At 52.6% G+C, this 17,081-nt stretch overlaps 2 protein-coding genes across 5 annotated transcripts; one reads left to right on the top strand and one right to left on the bottom strand.

Moving 5' to 3' along the window:
- Nucleotides 1-745: 745 nt before the first annotated feature.
- On the bottom strand, nt 746-8,967 carry TAFAZZIN (tafazzin, phospholipid-lysophospholipid transacylase). Of its 4 annotated transcripts, none has more exons than XM_045845466.1 (10): nt 8,710-8,966; nt 8,275-8,403; nt 7,003-7,048; nt 6,668-6,753; nt 2,824-2,904; nt 2,687-2,728; nt 2,441-2,503; nt 2,212-2,264; nt 1,705-1,782; nt 746-1,585 (listed from the first exon to the last, which is right to left on the bottom strand). In XM_045845466.1, the coding sequence occupies exons 2-10, from the start codon at nt 8,396-8,398 to the stop codon at nt 1,484-1,486; spliced, it is 675 nt and encodes a 224-aa protein (XP_045701422.1). In that variant the 5' UTR covers nt 8,399-8,403; nt 8,710-8,966; the 3' UTR covers nt 746-1,483. The 4 variants fall into 4 exon arrangements, 3 of the variants coding, with proteins under 3 accessions (XP_045701422.1, XP_045701421.1, XP_045701420.1); XM_045845465.1 differs by having other exon boundaries at nt 8,485-8,965; XM_045845464.1 differs by having other exon boundaries at nt 8,275-8,966.
- Nucleotides 8,968-9,933: 966 nt separating this feature from the next.
- Nucleotides 9,934-15,820, top strand: DNASE1L1 (deoxyribonuclease 1 like 1). Its single transcript, XM_045845416.1, has 9 exons — nt 9,934-10,097; nt 10,357-10,429; nt 12,148-12,351; nt 12,709-12,797; nt 12,877-12,963; nt 14,291-14,391; nt 14,544-14,656; nt 14,737-14,985; nt 15,061-15,820. Exons 3-9 carry the CDS (start codon nt 12,223-12,225, stop codon nt 15,202-15,204), a joined length of 912 nt encoding a protein of 303 aa, XP_045701372.1. The 5' UTR covers nt 9,934-10,097; nt 10,357-10,429; nt 12,148-12,222; the 3' UTR covers nt 15,205-15,820.
- Nucleotides 15,821-17,081: the final 1,261 nt, after the last annotated feature.

Here is a 17,081-nt window from a genome sequence, read left to right as displayed (position 1 = left end):
GGAACCTGGCCCAAAACCCAGGCATGTGCCCTGACTAGGAATCGAACCAGTGACCTTTTCCGTTTGCAGGCCAGCACTCAATTCACTGAGCCATACCAGCCAGGGCCAGCCTGTTCTTATAAGTATGGGCCTTCATTTCCTTACATTTATTGATCTTTGTGAGATCTTTTTGGTTAATCTTCACCTTGGGTGAACTAGAGCCCTAAACTGAGGTTGCTTTCTTCTAGAGAGGATTTACTTTCTGTTTGTGCCAGGAGTGCCACCACCCTGGGTCCCAAGCTCAATCTAGGTGTTCCCCTTCCCACTTCTCACCATAGCACATGTTGCCCATGGAGGCTCGCTGGGCCCTTCAGAGACCTCCTCCCTCTTGGAAAGCAGTAGGGGAGGGAAGATTGAACTGCTACCTTTTTTAAATTGTATTTTTTCCATTACCACTTATCCCCCTTATATGCCCCTCTCCCTCCACCCCCTGAACTGCTCCTTGCTTCTCCCTACTTTGCTAGTTTTAGATTTTGAGGCAATCCCTTTAGCCTTGCTTTTCCTCCTTTGCAAAATGAGATTAATTCCTACTTTCACTAGGTTGCTATGGGGATCACAATGACTGACGTCAATGACTGGTGCATGCCGAGAGCTCAGCTCAACGCCCACCTGTTCACATGCTCTGGATGTGCCCAGGGCTCTAAGGGTCCAGCCTCCCTGTCCAGTGGGTTACCTCCCATCCCCACTGCTACAGAGAGGCCAGAGGTAAAACAGCACAACACAGATGCTTTATTGTTTACAAAACATGGAAACCCAACTCCAGGAGTGATGCCGGGGACACAGAAATGACGGAGAATCAGTGGGCCCCAGCATGGGAGAAGTGGCCAGGTCTCAGGCCCTTATGGCTGCAGGCTCCACTCTGGCAAAGGGCTGAATTTTGCCTGCAGCCCAGGGCTGGGCCCTGCCCGAGGCTCCCAGGCCTCTGGGAGGGTCAGGCAGAAGGAAGCGGTGGCTAAAGGCCATCCCTGATGAGGTGGTGAGCAGCTCCAGGCCAACAGCCTTGTGGGTCCTCCCCCAAGCTCCAGCCTAGTCATCCACCTCACTTCAACTACCCTCCCTCCAGAGGCCAGCGCTGGGAGAGAACACAGGAAGGCAAGAAGGAAGGAGGCCACTACCTAAACTTCTTCCTCTCTTTCTGGCCAAGAGGAAGGAGCAGCTGTGACCCTTCCTTCAACTGAAGAACCACAGAGGAGCTGGAATGCTCACCAACTAGGAGAGGGCACTGTTTAAGGGTTACGAAGAAATCTGTCTAAAAAACCCTATCTGAACTCACAGCATCAGTCCATTTCCCAGCCCTAGCTGTGTGCAGGGGCAAGAACCGAAAGGTAGTACTGGGAGCCTGGCAGCTGGGGACTGGGTCCCAGAGCTGCCTCTTCTGCAGGCCTCAGGGGCGCGTGTCATAGGACCATGAGGCAGCCAGGGCAGGGTCTGGGCAGGGCAGTGCCTATCTCCCAGGCTGCAGGTGGTTGTGGAGCTGCTCTGCCTGGGTCTTCAGGCACTGGAATTCCTCCTGAATGAAGTCAGTCAGGGCCTTGCGCATCTCCACCTGAAGGGAAGGACTGGGGCTGACCAGCAGCCCTCAAGGAGCTTTGCCCAGGGGCCCTGGGAGGCCAAGGGTGCTGGGAGGGGCCAAGGATAGCAAGGGGACATCCTGGGAAAACTCACAGTGGACTTATTCTCTGCCCGGAGCCGCTCGAGCACGGGCAGGACACTGAAGGGCTTTCCTATCAGCACGGTGATTTTCTGCAGAGGAAACCGGCCACCAGATGACAACAGGGAGAAGGCCCCCAGCCCCAGCCCAACCGCCCCAGGGAGCCAGAAACAGAGTCCTGCCCCTAACTTGCTAGGCGCTCCCCCACCCCCCGGCCACTCTCCCTCTTTAGGACAAGGTTCAATGGCATCCAAGGGTCATCCCAGTCCTAGGGTCCATGCCTAGATGTCCTGTCCTGTCCTAACCCTAGGGACCACCCCTGCCAAGGCCTGATTTCCTTTGCTCTCCTTGTACAGGGCTTGGTGCCGGAAGGCCCTCTCAATGTTCCACTTGGTCCCTCTGCCGCAGCCCCAAGCTCAGCTCCTCCTGAATTTGGCCTCAGTAATGCTGAGTGGGAGACAAAGGGCAGATGGCAGGCAGGCAGACAGACAGACAGACGAAGGTCAGCAGCCTCTGCCTACCTGTCCAAAGCGTGGGAAGTATGGTGGGTTGTTAGGAAGGACGTCGTTCATTCCTGCAGCAAACAGAAGGCTGGGAAGCAGGCACGGGGTGGAGCAGGACAGCCCCGGACCCCACCCCTGGTACCCTCTCCCTGCTGCCCAGTGGAAGCCACCCCGAACACCAGCTAGGGAAGCCCCTCTCCCTGCCTCCATCCCCAGACTGCAGGCTCGCCCCGAGAGGGCGGCTTACCGACATGCCACAGCGGCAGGATGACCGGGTTGAGATGACACTCGGCAATCAGGCGCCCGATTCCTGCCCCACAGAGGCAGAAACATTGGTGCAAGCAGAGCTTCAGTGCTAGCCTCCAGCGGAGGCCATCGGCCCTCCCCTAGTTAAAACTAGCTCCCCTGGGCCAGCCCTTGTCTTGGCATTTGTCCCCTTGCTGCTGCTACCATGTACCATGGTCCAGCCGAGCCAAAGAGGGCCAGCCCTTACCCCACTTGAAGCGCAGGAACTCGGAGCTCATGTTCACTTTTCCTGGGTGGGGGGAGACAGATGTGAGGTTTTGAGGGGGGTGCTTGGGAGTCTCATCCATATTCTTGGGGACATGTGACCCTACCAGCCTCACTGACCTTCTGGGAAGATGTGCACCCAGTCCCCGTGGTTGAGCTTCTCCAAAATAAAGTCCATTCCCTTCTGGTAAACACCATCTCCTGCCAAGAAAAGGCATCTCCCCATCAGTCCTCACTCTCCCGGGGTCCCCTCTGTCCCTCTCCCTCAGGATAAAGCAGCAGCTCAGAAACCGCCTCTTTGCCTTCCCCACTGCACCATCCACACAGACAACCTTCAACGACTGTCTCTTCCGAGCCAGCTCAGCCCCAGCTGCACTTCATGGCTCTCGGCATCCTTTGTTCAATACTATCCTCCAACCCTCCAAGTGCCTGTCACTTGCAAGGCAGCAGCATCATCTCAAACTGACTGAAAGTCTGAACTTGACAATTCCTCCACTGGCCACCAAAGTCACCTTTTTAAAAATCTTTTTTATTGATTGATTTTAGAGAGGGGGGTAGGGAGGGAGAGAGATTTGTTGTTCCACTTATTTATGCATTCATTGGTTGCTTCTTGTATGTGCCCTGACCAGGGATTGAATCTGCAACCTTGGCAAATCGGGATGATGCTCTAACCAACTGTGCTACCCAGCCAGGGCCCAGCCCCATCTTTTGCCTACTTGTCCTGCCACAGCCTCACTGACTGAGCCATTCGGCCACAGGCATACACCTGCAGTACAGCCCCTGGCAACCCCCATCCATGCACTAGCCTATCTTCCCTCCCTCCCTCTCTCCCCAGCCAGGCTCTCAGAGCCTCCTTTCTCCTTGGAAGGAGCCACCCTGGAGTGAGCCTCCGTCTGCTGCCCCTGGCCCAGAGGTGGCTGCTGGAGCAAACCAAATCTGCTTATGACTTCCAGCCTCACTTGGGCCACAGATTCTGGATTGCAACCCTTTCTTGGCGGCTCAGCCAGGCCATTCCTGCAGCCACTCCTCACAGGCCTCCCAGCCCTGCCTGCACCCTCAGACTCCTCCACCCCTCCCTCCTGCCAGCCCCTTACTCACAGGGCTCCCCCTGAAAACTAGACTCTCCATTTGATGGAACATATGGTGTTTCAAGTTGGGAAAAACTAACTGGCTAGACTGAAAAAAATGGAGTTGAGCTGCCCCCAGTGCTAGCAACACATGCCTTGGAGATGCCCCGAGACCATGACACTGAACCCAAGTGGCCCAGAGGTCAGCAAGAACAGACATGGATGTCTAATGCTGCACACTGGCTTTCAACTTGGAGCCATGTGGAGATAATTCATGACCACACAGTGTCATCAACCCTGTCCATCCAGTGGACAGGGACAGAGAAGGGGAAGGTTGAAGGAGCAGGGTAGAGTAAGAGGAAACATCTTAGCAAGTGGGAAGATGAGAGCCACATCACAGAGGGAGAGACCCACACTGGGACTGTCTCGGCCGATGCACCAAGAAATGGACTTTTAATCTGTTCTCTGCAAGGCTAGGTCTTTGGAAGGTGCTACTTAAGGCTCCAGGAGTCTCAATCTAACCCAAATGGGGGCCTGGCCCAGCAGCTTCCTCAGGGGCTGCAGCTGGGGAGCACGGTGAGGGTGGTGGCTTCCCTTCTTGATACCGCATTACCTGGCAGAGGTGGGCTTCAGAGCTATTGGCTCCTTCTCTACTAAAGCCCACTGGTGCAGCCAAGCCATCCAGCTTGAAATTGGAGTTTTAAAACAACGCTACGCTTTGGGAGCAACACTTCCTAATGTTTAACTTTTGCAAACTTTCTACGCACTGGTAGAGCTTATGCAAGATCACTCCGATACTTCACGTCAGGTCACAAGGCCTATGCTTTGGGAGGGAGGGAGTATTTTGGAACACAGAAGCAAAGTATGCCAGATACTTCCTTTGCTTCAACGTGTTAGATCTTCGCTGTCCCTCAAATTCACTTCTCTCACTGAAGGTGTTTAGGGTTAAGATTTTGCTTTCTGTTTTTAATTGTGCGATAAACCTTAGATGCAGGTCAAAAAGAAAAATGACACAAGAAGTGGACATGGGACACCCATCTGGGGTTGCAGAAGGGAAGAACTGAGACTCAGGGACAGGGATATGTGAGCAGAATCCCCATCTCTCAGAACAGGGCATGACAACTCCACAGTCACCAGTCATGGCACTGCAGTCTCTGTTTGTGCTTTAAAGAAATGAAGCAGCCTCCAAAATCAGCAGCAACAACGAAAAGCATTCCAGGCTGCTGTCTCTGGGGAGTAGCCTGAGGATTTGGAGGCATGAGTACTGTAGCTTTTCATTTATTTGAGATGACTTTATTAGATTTTACCATGTTTTACCTTGACCAACTAGAGAAAAAAAACAACAAAAAACCCTTGACACCTCTCACACCCTTTGGTTACTTCGTCCTCTCCCTTCCGCACAACCAGCCTCTGGGAGCAGGGGTCGTCCCTGCTGTCTCCCTCCCCTCCCTCTCTCCAGCCCCCACAAGGTCCTGGGGCTTTGCTTCCTTTCTCTCTGGCCATTGCTTCCTGCTTCCTCGGTGACTTGTCTGTCCTTCTGTGCTCTGAGGTGCCATCCCAGGTCCCTGCAGGTGCCGTCCAGAGGTCCCTGGGTCCTCTGCAATCTCACCTCTACGTTTGTGACTTCGTTTGTGGTCGAGTCCCCAGTATCTTTATTCCCAACCATTCTTTGTTTTTTCCAACCATTCTTGTGAGATCCAGAACTGCATACCCCACTGCCTCTGGAACTGTTGCCCTCCTCGGATGACAGGCTCTTCAGATGAATCACACGCAAAACAGGACCTGCCTCCTCTCCTAACCCCCACACCCCATCCTCCAAGTGGCTTAGTATCACCAGATGTCTCCTAGCATCATCTTTGAGTTCTCTTTCCTTCACAACCTCCCACACCCAATCCGTCAATGATGGAATTTTCAATTCTGTCAACTCTGCCTCCAGAGTGCATCCCCAAGCAGTCCCCTTCTCAGGCTCTCCACAGCGACTCTCAGAGGCCCGGCTACAATCGTCTGCTGCCAGAATTGCTGCGACAGCCCCTAACCAGGCTCCACCCAGCCCTGTTCCCATCCACCACCCACACTATGACCAGGGTGCTCTCTCTCTGAACCAGAGATGAGAGCACATCACTACCTTGATGAGAGAACAGATTCCACAATTCTTAACATGATTATTCCAGCACCTTCGGCCTGCAAACTGCATTTGCTACCTTCATCAATTACCTCTCCAGTGCCTGGCAAATGCTTTCCTGTGTCTAGAATGCTTTTCCTTTCATACTCTGCCAGGAAAAATGCTGCTTCCCCAGAGGAAAAAGCAACTTGGACTTGAATCCTGGCTTTGCTACCTCTCTCCCAGTGACCTTGGGCCAGCAGCTTAACCCCTCCAAATCCCTTTAGATGGAGAATGGGAACCAAAAATGGCCCCTAGCTCCTGAGGCTCTTGAGAGATGCTGAGTAGTCATTCAATGTTGCACACCTCAGTCCATAGGCATGTTTGTTCTACCAAGTCCTGCAGCCTGTGGCACATGCCACCTCCATCACAGACACATGGCACCACACTGCCACCAGTGAGTCTCTTAGCAATGTCCTCAAGAGAAGGGGTTGTGGATAACACCTCCTTCACTTCTAATGCCAGAGCTCCAGATTTGTACAATACTCAGGCAGTTGCAGGGAATTGAGCACTCTCCAAGAAACCATCGCTCCTCTGGCAATGGAGCTATGCCTCGCGCTAGTGCGGCAGCACTTTCTGGCTCCCCTTGCTCCCAGGCTGCCTGTCCCACCTGGGTCTCTCCATTCCCAGTGCTGCCAAACCAGAAGCATCAACCACCAGGGGAGGCCAGAGAAGCCTCTAGACGTGCCTTTCTGCACCCACCGGCCCAACAGCCCCTCCCAGAGAAGCAGCTCACCTCGGCATACCGGCACACACTTGCCCAAGCTGAAAAAGTGAGAGTGCAGCTCCTTGGTGAAACAGATGTCTGCAGCTGCGGGGGTCCTAGAGTGGGGACAAATGCAGTCATCCCTGCCTCCCCCTGCTCCCTGCTTCCCAACCTGTCCCCCCCAACATGATGCCTGACATCCTCAGCAATGTGGGATGGAGGCTCAAAAGGGCCTGCAGGGCCCCACCCCCTTCCCTGCCTGGACTGCTGGATGCCGCCTCCTGGGCAGAGCAGGAGGAGGGCAAATCTGGGCAGAGATGGGTGAGGCCTGCTGGGCCCTTTGGGAGGGGCCCATTCCTCCTCACCAACGCATCAACTTCAGGTTCCAGATGTGGCGAAGTTTCAGGATCCCTAGAGAAGGAGAGGAAAGGTGTCGTGCCCCAGCTTACCTTGTTTCCAGGAAACACCTTTCTCCGTCACCCCATTTCAGGGATCGAAGAACAAGGGCAGCAGCACTACCATTTCCCTGTGGCCCAGAGTGGTGTTTTCCAGATCCTTGGGCTGGACCCCCAGGTTCTCACTGGCTCCTCACTCACTTCCATTCCCCTTATCTCATTAGTAAACCATATCTGGTCTGCCTGTCTCCGCAACAGATTTTGGTGCTATCTATTTTTCTATACCTCCCTCTCTGGTTTCACTGTCACCAGCCTGGTTCAGGCTACTGTAATACTGTAAGCAGGGGTGTCCAACCTGTGGCCCGCGGGCTGCACACAGCTCAGGACGGCTGTAAACATGGCCAAACACAAAATCGTAAATTTACTTAAAACAGAAATGTTTTTGTGATTACATGTTGCAATGTATTTAATATGGGGCCCAAGACAACCCTTCTTTTTCCAGTGTGGCCCAGAGATGCCAAAAGGTTGGACACCCCTACTAAAATCTAACGCCTCCTTCCTGGCCCCCTGGGATCTGCCTGTGGCACCCACGGACCATTCCCTACCCAGCAGTCAGGGTGAGCTCTGAAAGGCTCTGATTTGACATGCTGGTTCCGCATGTAGTCTAACCTCCTGTGTTCAGCAGTGACACCTCTGGATAACCCCCTACCCAGCCCCATCCGGATTATTGGAGCAAAACAACATTCCTGGGAAGTCAGTAGAGCAGGAACTTCTAGGTGGGAAGCTGAGCTCCCAAATAAGGTTGATTGAAGGGCACAGACCTAGCATGGGGCAAACCTGGAAACGGGATACAGGTCTCCCAGCCCCTCGCCCAGAATTTCCTTGACAGGTCCTCAGATTTGTTCCCAAGACTCCAAGACTCTGTGGTACCTTCAATAATTTAGAGAAGGAAGGCTTCCACAGGCCTGCTGCAACAGAGAAAACTGTCAGACCTTGCCCTGGGGCCAGTTCCTCACTTCCTCATTCACTCCAAATTTCTGAGGCTCTCTCCAAATCACCTTCCCTGGGAGGATGCTGAAGAGTCACAAATCAAACTTTCACCATTAGGGCAGGACACCCCAGAAACAGTAGTGACAGAGCTATGTGAAGAGCCCAGTGAGAAGTGAGTTTCCTCTGCTTTTGTTTAGCCATTTCCGGGGTTCTCTCCCTGCCTCCCTGTGCCCAGCACACTGGTAGGTATACCCCAGAGATGAGGATCATCCATGCAGGACTGGTGATTGGAGACAGTGATGAGAGGGGTGGCTGGGCCTCGGTTCTCGATGAGCTCATACAGCACCTCCTTGTTGTGGACGGTAAGGTGGTTCATGTACTCTGGGGGGAGAGAAAGAGTGTGGGGGTCTTGGCCTCCTTCTCCTCTGGAGCCCAGGACTTCCCCCAGCCAAGCCCACTCACTGGTCCAGAAGCAGCTGTAGGTGCCCACCAGGCCCATGACGATGCTGCTGGCCAGGGTCCAGGTGAACCGCGGCACGGCGGGGAATGGCCATTTAACATGTAGGGGCATCTCCTCCCTACCGCCCCCCGCGGCCTGGCCGTTCCCCAGCCACGGGGCAGCCTGCGGGGCCGCTCTAGGTCTGTATTCTCAATCGCTCCAGAGCCCTGTCCCTAACAGGCCCGCACCAAAGACGTGCGCCAAGACACGCGGCGCGACAGGGGACTCGACCAAGGTCACCTTGCGGGGCAGGCCAGAGCCTGGCCCGGCCCCGCTCTCTCGCCACAGACGAGCCGCCACTGTGATCGGGAGCCGGGAGTCGCAATGAAGAACAAGAGGAACTGACGCCAGCAGCCGCGCGCCTCAAGCAGCCACCCGCGGAAAAGCGAGCCTGCAAAGGCCACACGTTCCTCCGTCGCCTGTCGCAAAACGCGCGCGGGCCGCTTAACGGCAGCGGAGGCAGTCCTAACCCTAACCACGCCCGCCCCAGCGCAGTCTCAGTTCGAGGCCGCCCGACAGCTGCGCGTCCCTTTTTTCTCAGTCCATCCCCAGAAAAATCTCCGTAGGTAATGTGAGTTGCACAGATGGATTACCTGACACCACTCAAAGTCGGGGCTGGAGAAGCACTTTTACTTTAGTTTTCCCCCCATTGTTTAGGTAAAATTTATATAACAGAATTAACCATTTCATAGTATTTTATAGCATTTAAATTACATATTTTATGTAGATAATATATACGTCATGTTATAGATTATGTAACTTTACATCATTACAATGTTATAAAATTGTACTATATGTCTATGTGTATATGATGTAATATGTGATGTAATATATAGCAATATGTACCTAGTGTGTATTACAATATTTTATATCATGTAATACATTTGTAATGTTGTCAACTACCGCCTGCCTCTAACTAGGTACAAAACATGTCCATCATCTCCAAAAGAAAGCCCTGTGCCCCTCAAAAAGACCATTTTTTATATTAAATCATAATTTTATTGACTTAAACTTTTTTCCGACCAGCTCAGTGGCTACGGCGACATTGGCCTGATGACCGCTCTGCAACCATTCAGTAAGGACTCGCCTCCCATCCTCAGATCTCGCGGAGTCCCCCAGATGTCCCAACAGCAAGAGTGCAAGACACCACAGCGTGCTGAGCTGTCAGCTCTCTAATACCCATCTCTCAGGGACAGTTCCTCAGTGTAACCTTGACATCCAGCACCGCGGCCAGTTCCTGCGCCAACCGTCGCTCACTTTGGGTCTCCAGAGAGCTCAGGAGTGTGCAGCCCCACTGGGGCCCGGCCCAAAAACTTGGAGAGAAAGCTCTTGTCTTCAAGGGTGCCCAGGCCCTCCGCGGGGCTCCCCTAAGCAGAGCATGAGCTTCAGCTTTTGCGTCTTCCCTCGCCAGATGCTGCCTGGAGGGAGTCCCAGAGCGGGGACTGAGTGCCCGGTCTGGGAGAATCCAGCCCCGGGTTTGCACTCAAGCGCCCACTCCTCCTCACCGCACACCCTTGGCACAAGCAACTACTCATTAATGGGCTGCTGCGCCTCGATCTCTCTCTGTGACTCACAGGTCTGTCATCTGCCTGTAGCCCCGGGCCTCCGCCCCTGCGGGTCCCATGCCGGCGGGGGGCGGGGGCGGGAGAGGGAGGCGGGGTCTGACGGAAAACTGGGTGGGTAGGAATCAGTTGTCTGCCCTATCATCAAGCGCTGGGGCGGAGCCAGGACTCGTCCTGCTGGTGGGGAAGTGAAGGTTGGCTGGCCAGGCCCGGACGGGTGGGGCAGTAAGTCAGCCTGTTCCTCTTTTCTCCTCTCTGGACCCCGCCCTGCAGGTGTTGTGATTCCGTGGGGAGTCTCGATCCACTTACAGCTGAGGCAGGTGTGCAGACAAGCTGGTCTGTGCAGGTATGGAATCCCTCTGGGCAGAGGGAGGGTGGAAGTTGTCTCCCACTCCGGAGGTGGGGGCGGTAGTAAGAGAGAAAGGGAACCCCGGGGCTGGGGCCAAAGTCTGGTGTTGGAAGCCCAGACTGGGCTTTGGTTCTTCTTGTCCTCCACCCTCCTGGGGGGCCCCTGGCTCTAGAACCTCCAAGCCTGTCCTTGACAGTCCAGGGCTGCCCAAACACCCACATACATCCCAGAATAGGCACCAGGGCAGGCGACCCAAACTAACATGAGTGACAGAGCAGGTGAAGAGGGAGAGACAGGCATGGAACTGGCCAGGAATGGGAAGATGTGCAGGGAAGCTGTGACAGATAAACAGAGAAGACAGGCCAAGAAAGACAGAGGCAGAGCCTGAGAGAGGAGGAAAGTGAGCCCCAGGGAGAAGGTGACAAAGTGAGAGAGAAGAGCAGGCAGGCAGAAGTCAAAGCACTTAATGATATCAGTAAATGAGAGCCACACGAACAGGGTGTATCAAGGAGTTGAGCCCAAAAGAGCAAAGTCAGGGTGAGTCTGAGGAAAAAAATAAACCACAAGAGACTCTCAGGAAGAGTGGGGGGGGTCTCCCTAGCTGATAAGATGAACAAGAAGGGCTCACCAATGGTGGTGCAGCATGGCAAAGGGGCCCATCACACACTGCAGTGGGGTGGGGTGATTTGATGTATTTGAGATCATTTTAAATGCATATGCCTTAAACCCAGCAATTGCACTGCAGATAGCTTGTCTTAAAGATAACATCTCACAAGCGAAGAGAGAGATTTGTGAAGATGACCCTCCTAGTTACTAATGGCGGTGAAAAGCTGGGATCAACCCTGAGGTTGAATCTTTGTGCACTGCTGGAGGGAATGTAAGTTGGTGCAGCTGCTACAGGAAATAGTATGTGGTTCTTCAATAAATTAATCATAGAATTACTACATGGCTCAGCAATTCCACTTCTGGGAATACACCAAACAGAATTGAAAGGAGGAACTCAAAGAGATATTTGTACAATCATGTTCATAAGCAGCATTACTCACAGTAGCCAAAAGGTAGAGGAAACCCAGGTGTCTATTCACAGATGAATGGATGGACAAAATGTGGTTATCCATACAGTGGAATATTATTCAGCCCTAAAAAGGAAGGCAACTTTGAACCAATGACACCCCAATAAATTCAATTTTTTTCAAAAAAGGAAGGAAGGAAATTTTGACACACTACATGGATGAACCTTAAGGACATTATGCTAAGTGAAATAAGACAGTCACAAGAGGACAACTAGTGTATTATTTCATTCCATGAGGTCCCTGGAGTAGGCAAACTCATACAGACAGAAAGTAGGGTGGTTGGTGCCAGGGGCTATGGAGGGATGTGGGGGGATTAGTGTTTAATGCGGACAGAGTTTCAGTTTGGGAAGATGAAACAGTTCTGCAGGTGGATGGTGGTGATGGTTGCACAGCAATGTGAATGTGCTTAGCGACACCAAACTGTACACTTAAAAACAGTTAAGATGTTAAATTCTATGCTATGTGTGTTTTACCACAATTAAAGGAATGAGGCCAAGCCATATGTGCCAGTGTCAGGAGATGTCCACAGAGAGAAAAGGCAGGAAATCTGCGATGCTGGCAGCTATGAGAGCACTGGTGCTGGGCAGCAGAATGAGCATCACTTCCTCCTCTGTCCATAACACCATGTCCTTCTCAAACCAGAGCCGAGCCCAGGTGGGACTGCATCCCGAGGCAACTTGGATTCCTCCAGAGGGTCCCAGTAGTGTGAACACAGCCATGCGCTGCCCGGCCATGCTCCTGCTCCTCGTTGGTGGGGTCGGGGCCTTTCGAATCTGTGCCTTCAACGCCCAGCGGCTGACACTTGCCAAGGTGGCCAGGGAGCAGGTGATGGACACCTTAGTTCGGGTAAGTTTCGTCATTGCAGGGAAGCTGCACTCCCGAAGACCACAAAACAAAGCCCCCAGCCCTGCCTGACCCAGAGCATGTCCCAGAAAAGAAGGGACATAGGTACAGAGACATTGGGCAAGGGCCTTCTTTGACGTTGGCCTGAGTCTCTTCCCCCGTAAACTGGGTGTAGTGTGGGCAAGGACGGCACTCTTTTTTCTCCCAGGTCTTTTCTAGTCCCATTGCTCTCTGGGGGCCACAGCCATCAGGCCATGACACTCTCACCCACATCAGTGGCCAGTGCCAGTTCCTTAGGGACCTCACCCCCTTCCTAGGGCACTGGTGCTGAGCGGGGCTGACCTTCCTGCTGTCCTGCAGATCGTGGCCCGCTGTGACATTATGGTGCTGCAGGAGGTGGTTGACCCTTCTCCCAGTGTCATCTCCCTCCTGATTCGAGAGCTCAATCGGTGAGCCAGGCTCTGTGGGTCTAATCCGGGGTCCCCTTGAGCCTCAGGGCCCCTGACGCTGGGCTCCCTTTTCTGGCAGATACGATGGCTCTGGGCCCTACAGCTTCCTGAGCAGCCCCTCTCTGGGGCGCAGCACATACACGGAGAAGTACGTGTACATCTACCGGTAAGCACAGATGGAGGCCAGAGCACACATGGTGACGGGCCCACTGACAGCTGAGTATTCATAAGGGCTGCAGGCCCCTTCCTCCTGGGGCAGCCCTCACCTTCTCATTACACTGTTTTTTCTCAACCATTTTATTCTGGGATCTGCCTCTCTTCTTCCCTTGCCAGCTTTGGTGTTCATGTGTTCCTACAGCAGGTTGGGTCCTTCTGTCTCTCTTCTGTGGAAGTGAGGCTCAGGGCATGTCTGGGCCTGTTTGGGAGCGGCTGGCTGCAGCTTCTGGGAAAGAGGATCATCCAGGGCCCCTCATGGGCCTTGGGTGGATATGGTTTCCAGAAACAGCCCTAAGATCCTGGGAAGACATCCTGGGGGCAGGGAGCCCTTTGGGGTCATGTTCATGAGGACAAGGGGGACTCTCCAGGAAGGAAACCTCTTTTCTCTTTTTTTGAAAAGATTTTATTTATTTACTTTTACAGCAAGGGGAAGGGAAGGAGAAAGAGGGGGAGAGAAACATCAATGTGTGGTTGCTTCTCTCGCAGCACCCATGGGGGACTGGGCCCACAACCCAGGCATGTGCCCTGACTGGGAACTGAACCCATGACACTTTGGTTCACAGGCCCGCGCCCAATCCACTGAGCCACACCAGCCAGGGCAAGACCTATTTCTTTATATAGGTGGAATTATATAATGTCTAGAATTCACTCCAAAATAATGGGGAACAATGTCCACACAGGAATGCTCATAGCAGCATCACTCATGACTCCTTAAACTAGAAGTGACCCAAGTGTCCATCAGCTGATGCATGGATAAATAAAAGGCGGTCTCTCCAGCCAATGGAATATTACTCAGGCATAAGAGGGAGTTAAATACTGACCCATGCTGCAGCATTGGTGAATCTTGGAAACCTACACTAAGGAAAGAAGCCACATACAGAAGAACAAATACTACTATCGATTACATTCACATGAAACATCCAGAGTAGGTGAATCTAGAGACAGAAAATAGATCACTGGCTGCCAGGGGCTGAGGGGAAGAGAATGGGAAGTGACCATTAATGGGTACAATTTCTTTTTGGGGTGATAAGAATGTCCTAAAATTGATTGTGGTGATGGGTATATAACCTTGCAAATGTACTAAATACCACTGGAATTTTATGGTATATAAATTTTGTCTCAATCAAATTCTATGAAAAAGGCTAGGAATGCTGTGCTCCCATGAGATGAAGCTGCTGGTGGAGGGCCCCCTCCCTGAGTGCCAACTCTGATGTTGGCACTTGCCAACCAAAGTCAGTGATGTGGGGCCATTGCTTCCCATCCCTTGGTCCCCCCAGGTCGCACAAGACACAGGTCCAGGATCACTATGTGTACAATGACGAGGATGACGTCTTTGCTCGGGAGCCCTTCGTGGCCCAGTTCACTTTGCCCAGCAAGGGTAGGAAGGAAAGGGTGGCCCTGCTGTGTGGGAGTGGGAAACGGGGGCGGGGGGGTCTGGCTGGTTTTATTAGGGGCTTGGTCATTCAGAGGAGGTTGCATACAGAAGGGCCAGGAGTGGGTGGGAGCCCTCCATCTCTCGGGCCTTGCTAGTCCTTCCCAGCTTGGTGTTGGTCCCCCTACACACCACTCCGAAGGCTGTAGAGAAGGAGCTGAACGCCCTGTACGATGTGTTTCTGGATGTCTCCCAGCACTGGCAGAGCAAGGTAGGGCTGGGCAGATTGCATCATAGAGATGGGACCTGGATGGCAGGGTGACCAGGCCCAACAGCTGTCCCCCTCTCCAGGACATGATCCTGCTTGGGGACTTCAATGCTGACTGTGGTTCACTGACCAAAAAGCGCCTGAGTGAGCTGGTACTGAGGACTCAGGCCGACTTCTACTGGGCAATTGCCGATAAGGAGGACACTACGGTGCGGGCCACCACCCACTGTGCCTACGACCGCATAGTGCTGCATGGAGAGCGCTGCCAGAGCCTACTACACAAAGCTGCAGCCTTCAACTTCCCCAAGGTGTTCCAGCTCACTGAGGAGGAGGTAAAGGACTGAGGCACAAGTTGGTCACAGGGAAGTTGCTCATCCCTGACACTTTGTCCCTCTGTCCATCCCCAGGCCCTCAACATCAGTGACCACTACCCCGTGGAGCTGGAGCTGAACAGGGCAGCACACCAGATCCAGCCCCTCAGTCTGGCCGCTCTGTTGCTGCCATCACTGCTGCTGGTGCTGCCACCACTCCTGCCCCCAAGCTGGGCTTGATGGCCTGAACCTCACCCGGACCTCCGTGTCTGCTGCACACAGATGTGGTGACGACATTGTATTTCGGGACTCAAACCCCAGCCTCTCCTGTCTGCAGCCAAAGCGACTCCTGAGGGGCTTCAACTGCAGCCCTCCTCCATCCCCAGCCCTACCTTATTGACTGGTTTGGGTCCTTTGGTTAAGCCTGTGCCTGGCATTAGAATGTGGAAGAGGAGGCAGGACCCTGAGGCTGAAGCCATGGCACTCTTCCCCCAGGTCATGTCAGGAGTGGGGGAAAAGCAGGCAGGCTCTAGGGCTGAGGGAGGGGGAAAGGGCTCAGAAAAGGGAATCACAACCCATAAAAAATGACAAGGAAACACACACTGAGGACAAAAGGCTACATTACAGGGACACATGTGCATAGCAGATATATCAATAGACCACCTTTATTGCACACAGGATTCATATGAATCAGTATTAAGATGCCAGTAGAGAAAAGAATAGAACCGTATTCGGTGTGGCTCAGTGGATTGAGCTTCAGCCTGTGAACTGAAGGGTCACTGGCTCAATTCCCAGTCAGGGTACATGCCTGGGTTGTGGGCCAGGTTCCTGGTTGGGGACATGTGGGATGCAACCTGTGGATGTTTCTCTCCCTTCCTCTAAGGGCGAATAAATAAAATCTTAAAAACAAAACAAACAAACAAACAAAAAAAACATGGAGCCCCAGCTGGCGTGGCTCAGTGGATTGAGTGCTGACCTGCGAACCAAAGGGCTGCTAGTTCGATTCCTGGTCTGCCGGGGTCCAGCTTCGGTGGGGTCTCAGGGTCCCGGAAGGATGCATGGCTCAGGCAAAGCGAATGAAGCGAGACACCTGGTGGGGTGCCGGAGGACAGCCAGGCTTTTTGGGCCTGACTGACTCACCAAGAAGAATCAATCTGTATTTTTATAGGGGAGGTTATACAACATTCAATGCATAGTATGATTATTAAAACAGAAATGGTTACCATAGAAATAGTTTTGAAAAATATAGGTTTTACAAATCAATCATGTTAAAGAAATAACCAAAAAGTACAGGAGGTCCCACAGATCAACCATATTAAACAAAGGTTATTTTGACCAAGACGGTCATTAATCAGATAAGATAGCCAACAAAGCTATACGGGCACCAACTTTCAGGTGCCAATTAGTAACTACATGTCTATTAAAATGCTAGGGATTGGTCTAAATTAAAAGGGTGCAAGGGGTGATTTATAGGTTATACAGAAATTAGCTATTATCCATTAAGGTTAGATTTGTCTAGGTTAAGTAACTGGTTTTTTGCCTAGGTTTTTTTGTTTTATATATCTTGGGGGGGGCATGTTTTGTATTCGTTTCCATGTATTGAGATTATTATTTCCAACTAGAACTCCTTGCTTCTTTACACTCCTGTCCAGGGTATGGGAGGGGTAGTGACTCTAATAACTCTTAAGCTTTTGAGTGGTGACACCTTAGGAAACATTCCTAGCAACAGTTTCCTTCAGCATTCTGGCAGTTGGTCTGCCCAGTTTAATTTTGTTCTTAACTTCCCAGGTGGGGGAAGCAGGCAGCATTAGGGTTGCTAGGGCTCTATTTTGTGGTCAGCAAGTCATTTCACGCAGAATCAGAGGCATTGTGCAAATTTTTTGTTATAATGCACAGGTATCTAAAAATCCCACCACCTATTGCTAGCAGGGGCAGGCATACAGGAGATAGACAGGAGTTCCAGCCACAGTTGCCTCTGCCGTGCAGATGCGTCTCACCCATCCCGACTGTGGCAAGGGTCAGCTGTTGGGCAGCTCCTGGCACCAGTGGGGGCACATGCCTGGGTTGCGGGCCAGGTTCCCCAGTGTAGGGTGTACAAGAGACAACCATTGATGTTC

The sequence above is a fragment of the Phyllostomus hastatus genome, unplaced genomic scaffold, assembly GCF_019186645.2.
Source record: "Phyllostomus hastatus isolate PE091 unplaced genomic scaffold, TTU_PhHast_1.1 phas_contig_471, whole genome shotgun sequence".
Lineage (NCBI taxonomy): Eukaryota > Metazoa > Chordata > Mammalia > Chiroptera > Phyllostomidae > Phyllostomus > Phyllostomus hastatus.
The sequence above is the reverse complement of the archived record's forward strand: the minus strand, read 5'-3'. Positions and strand labels throughout refer to the sequence as shown.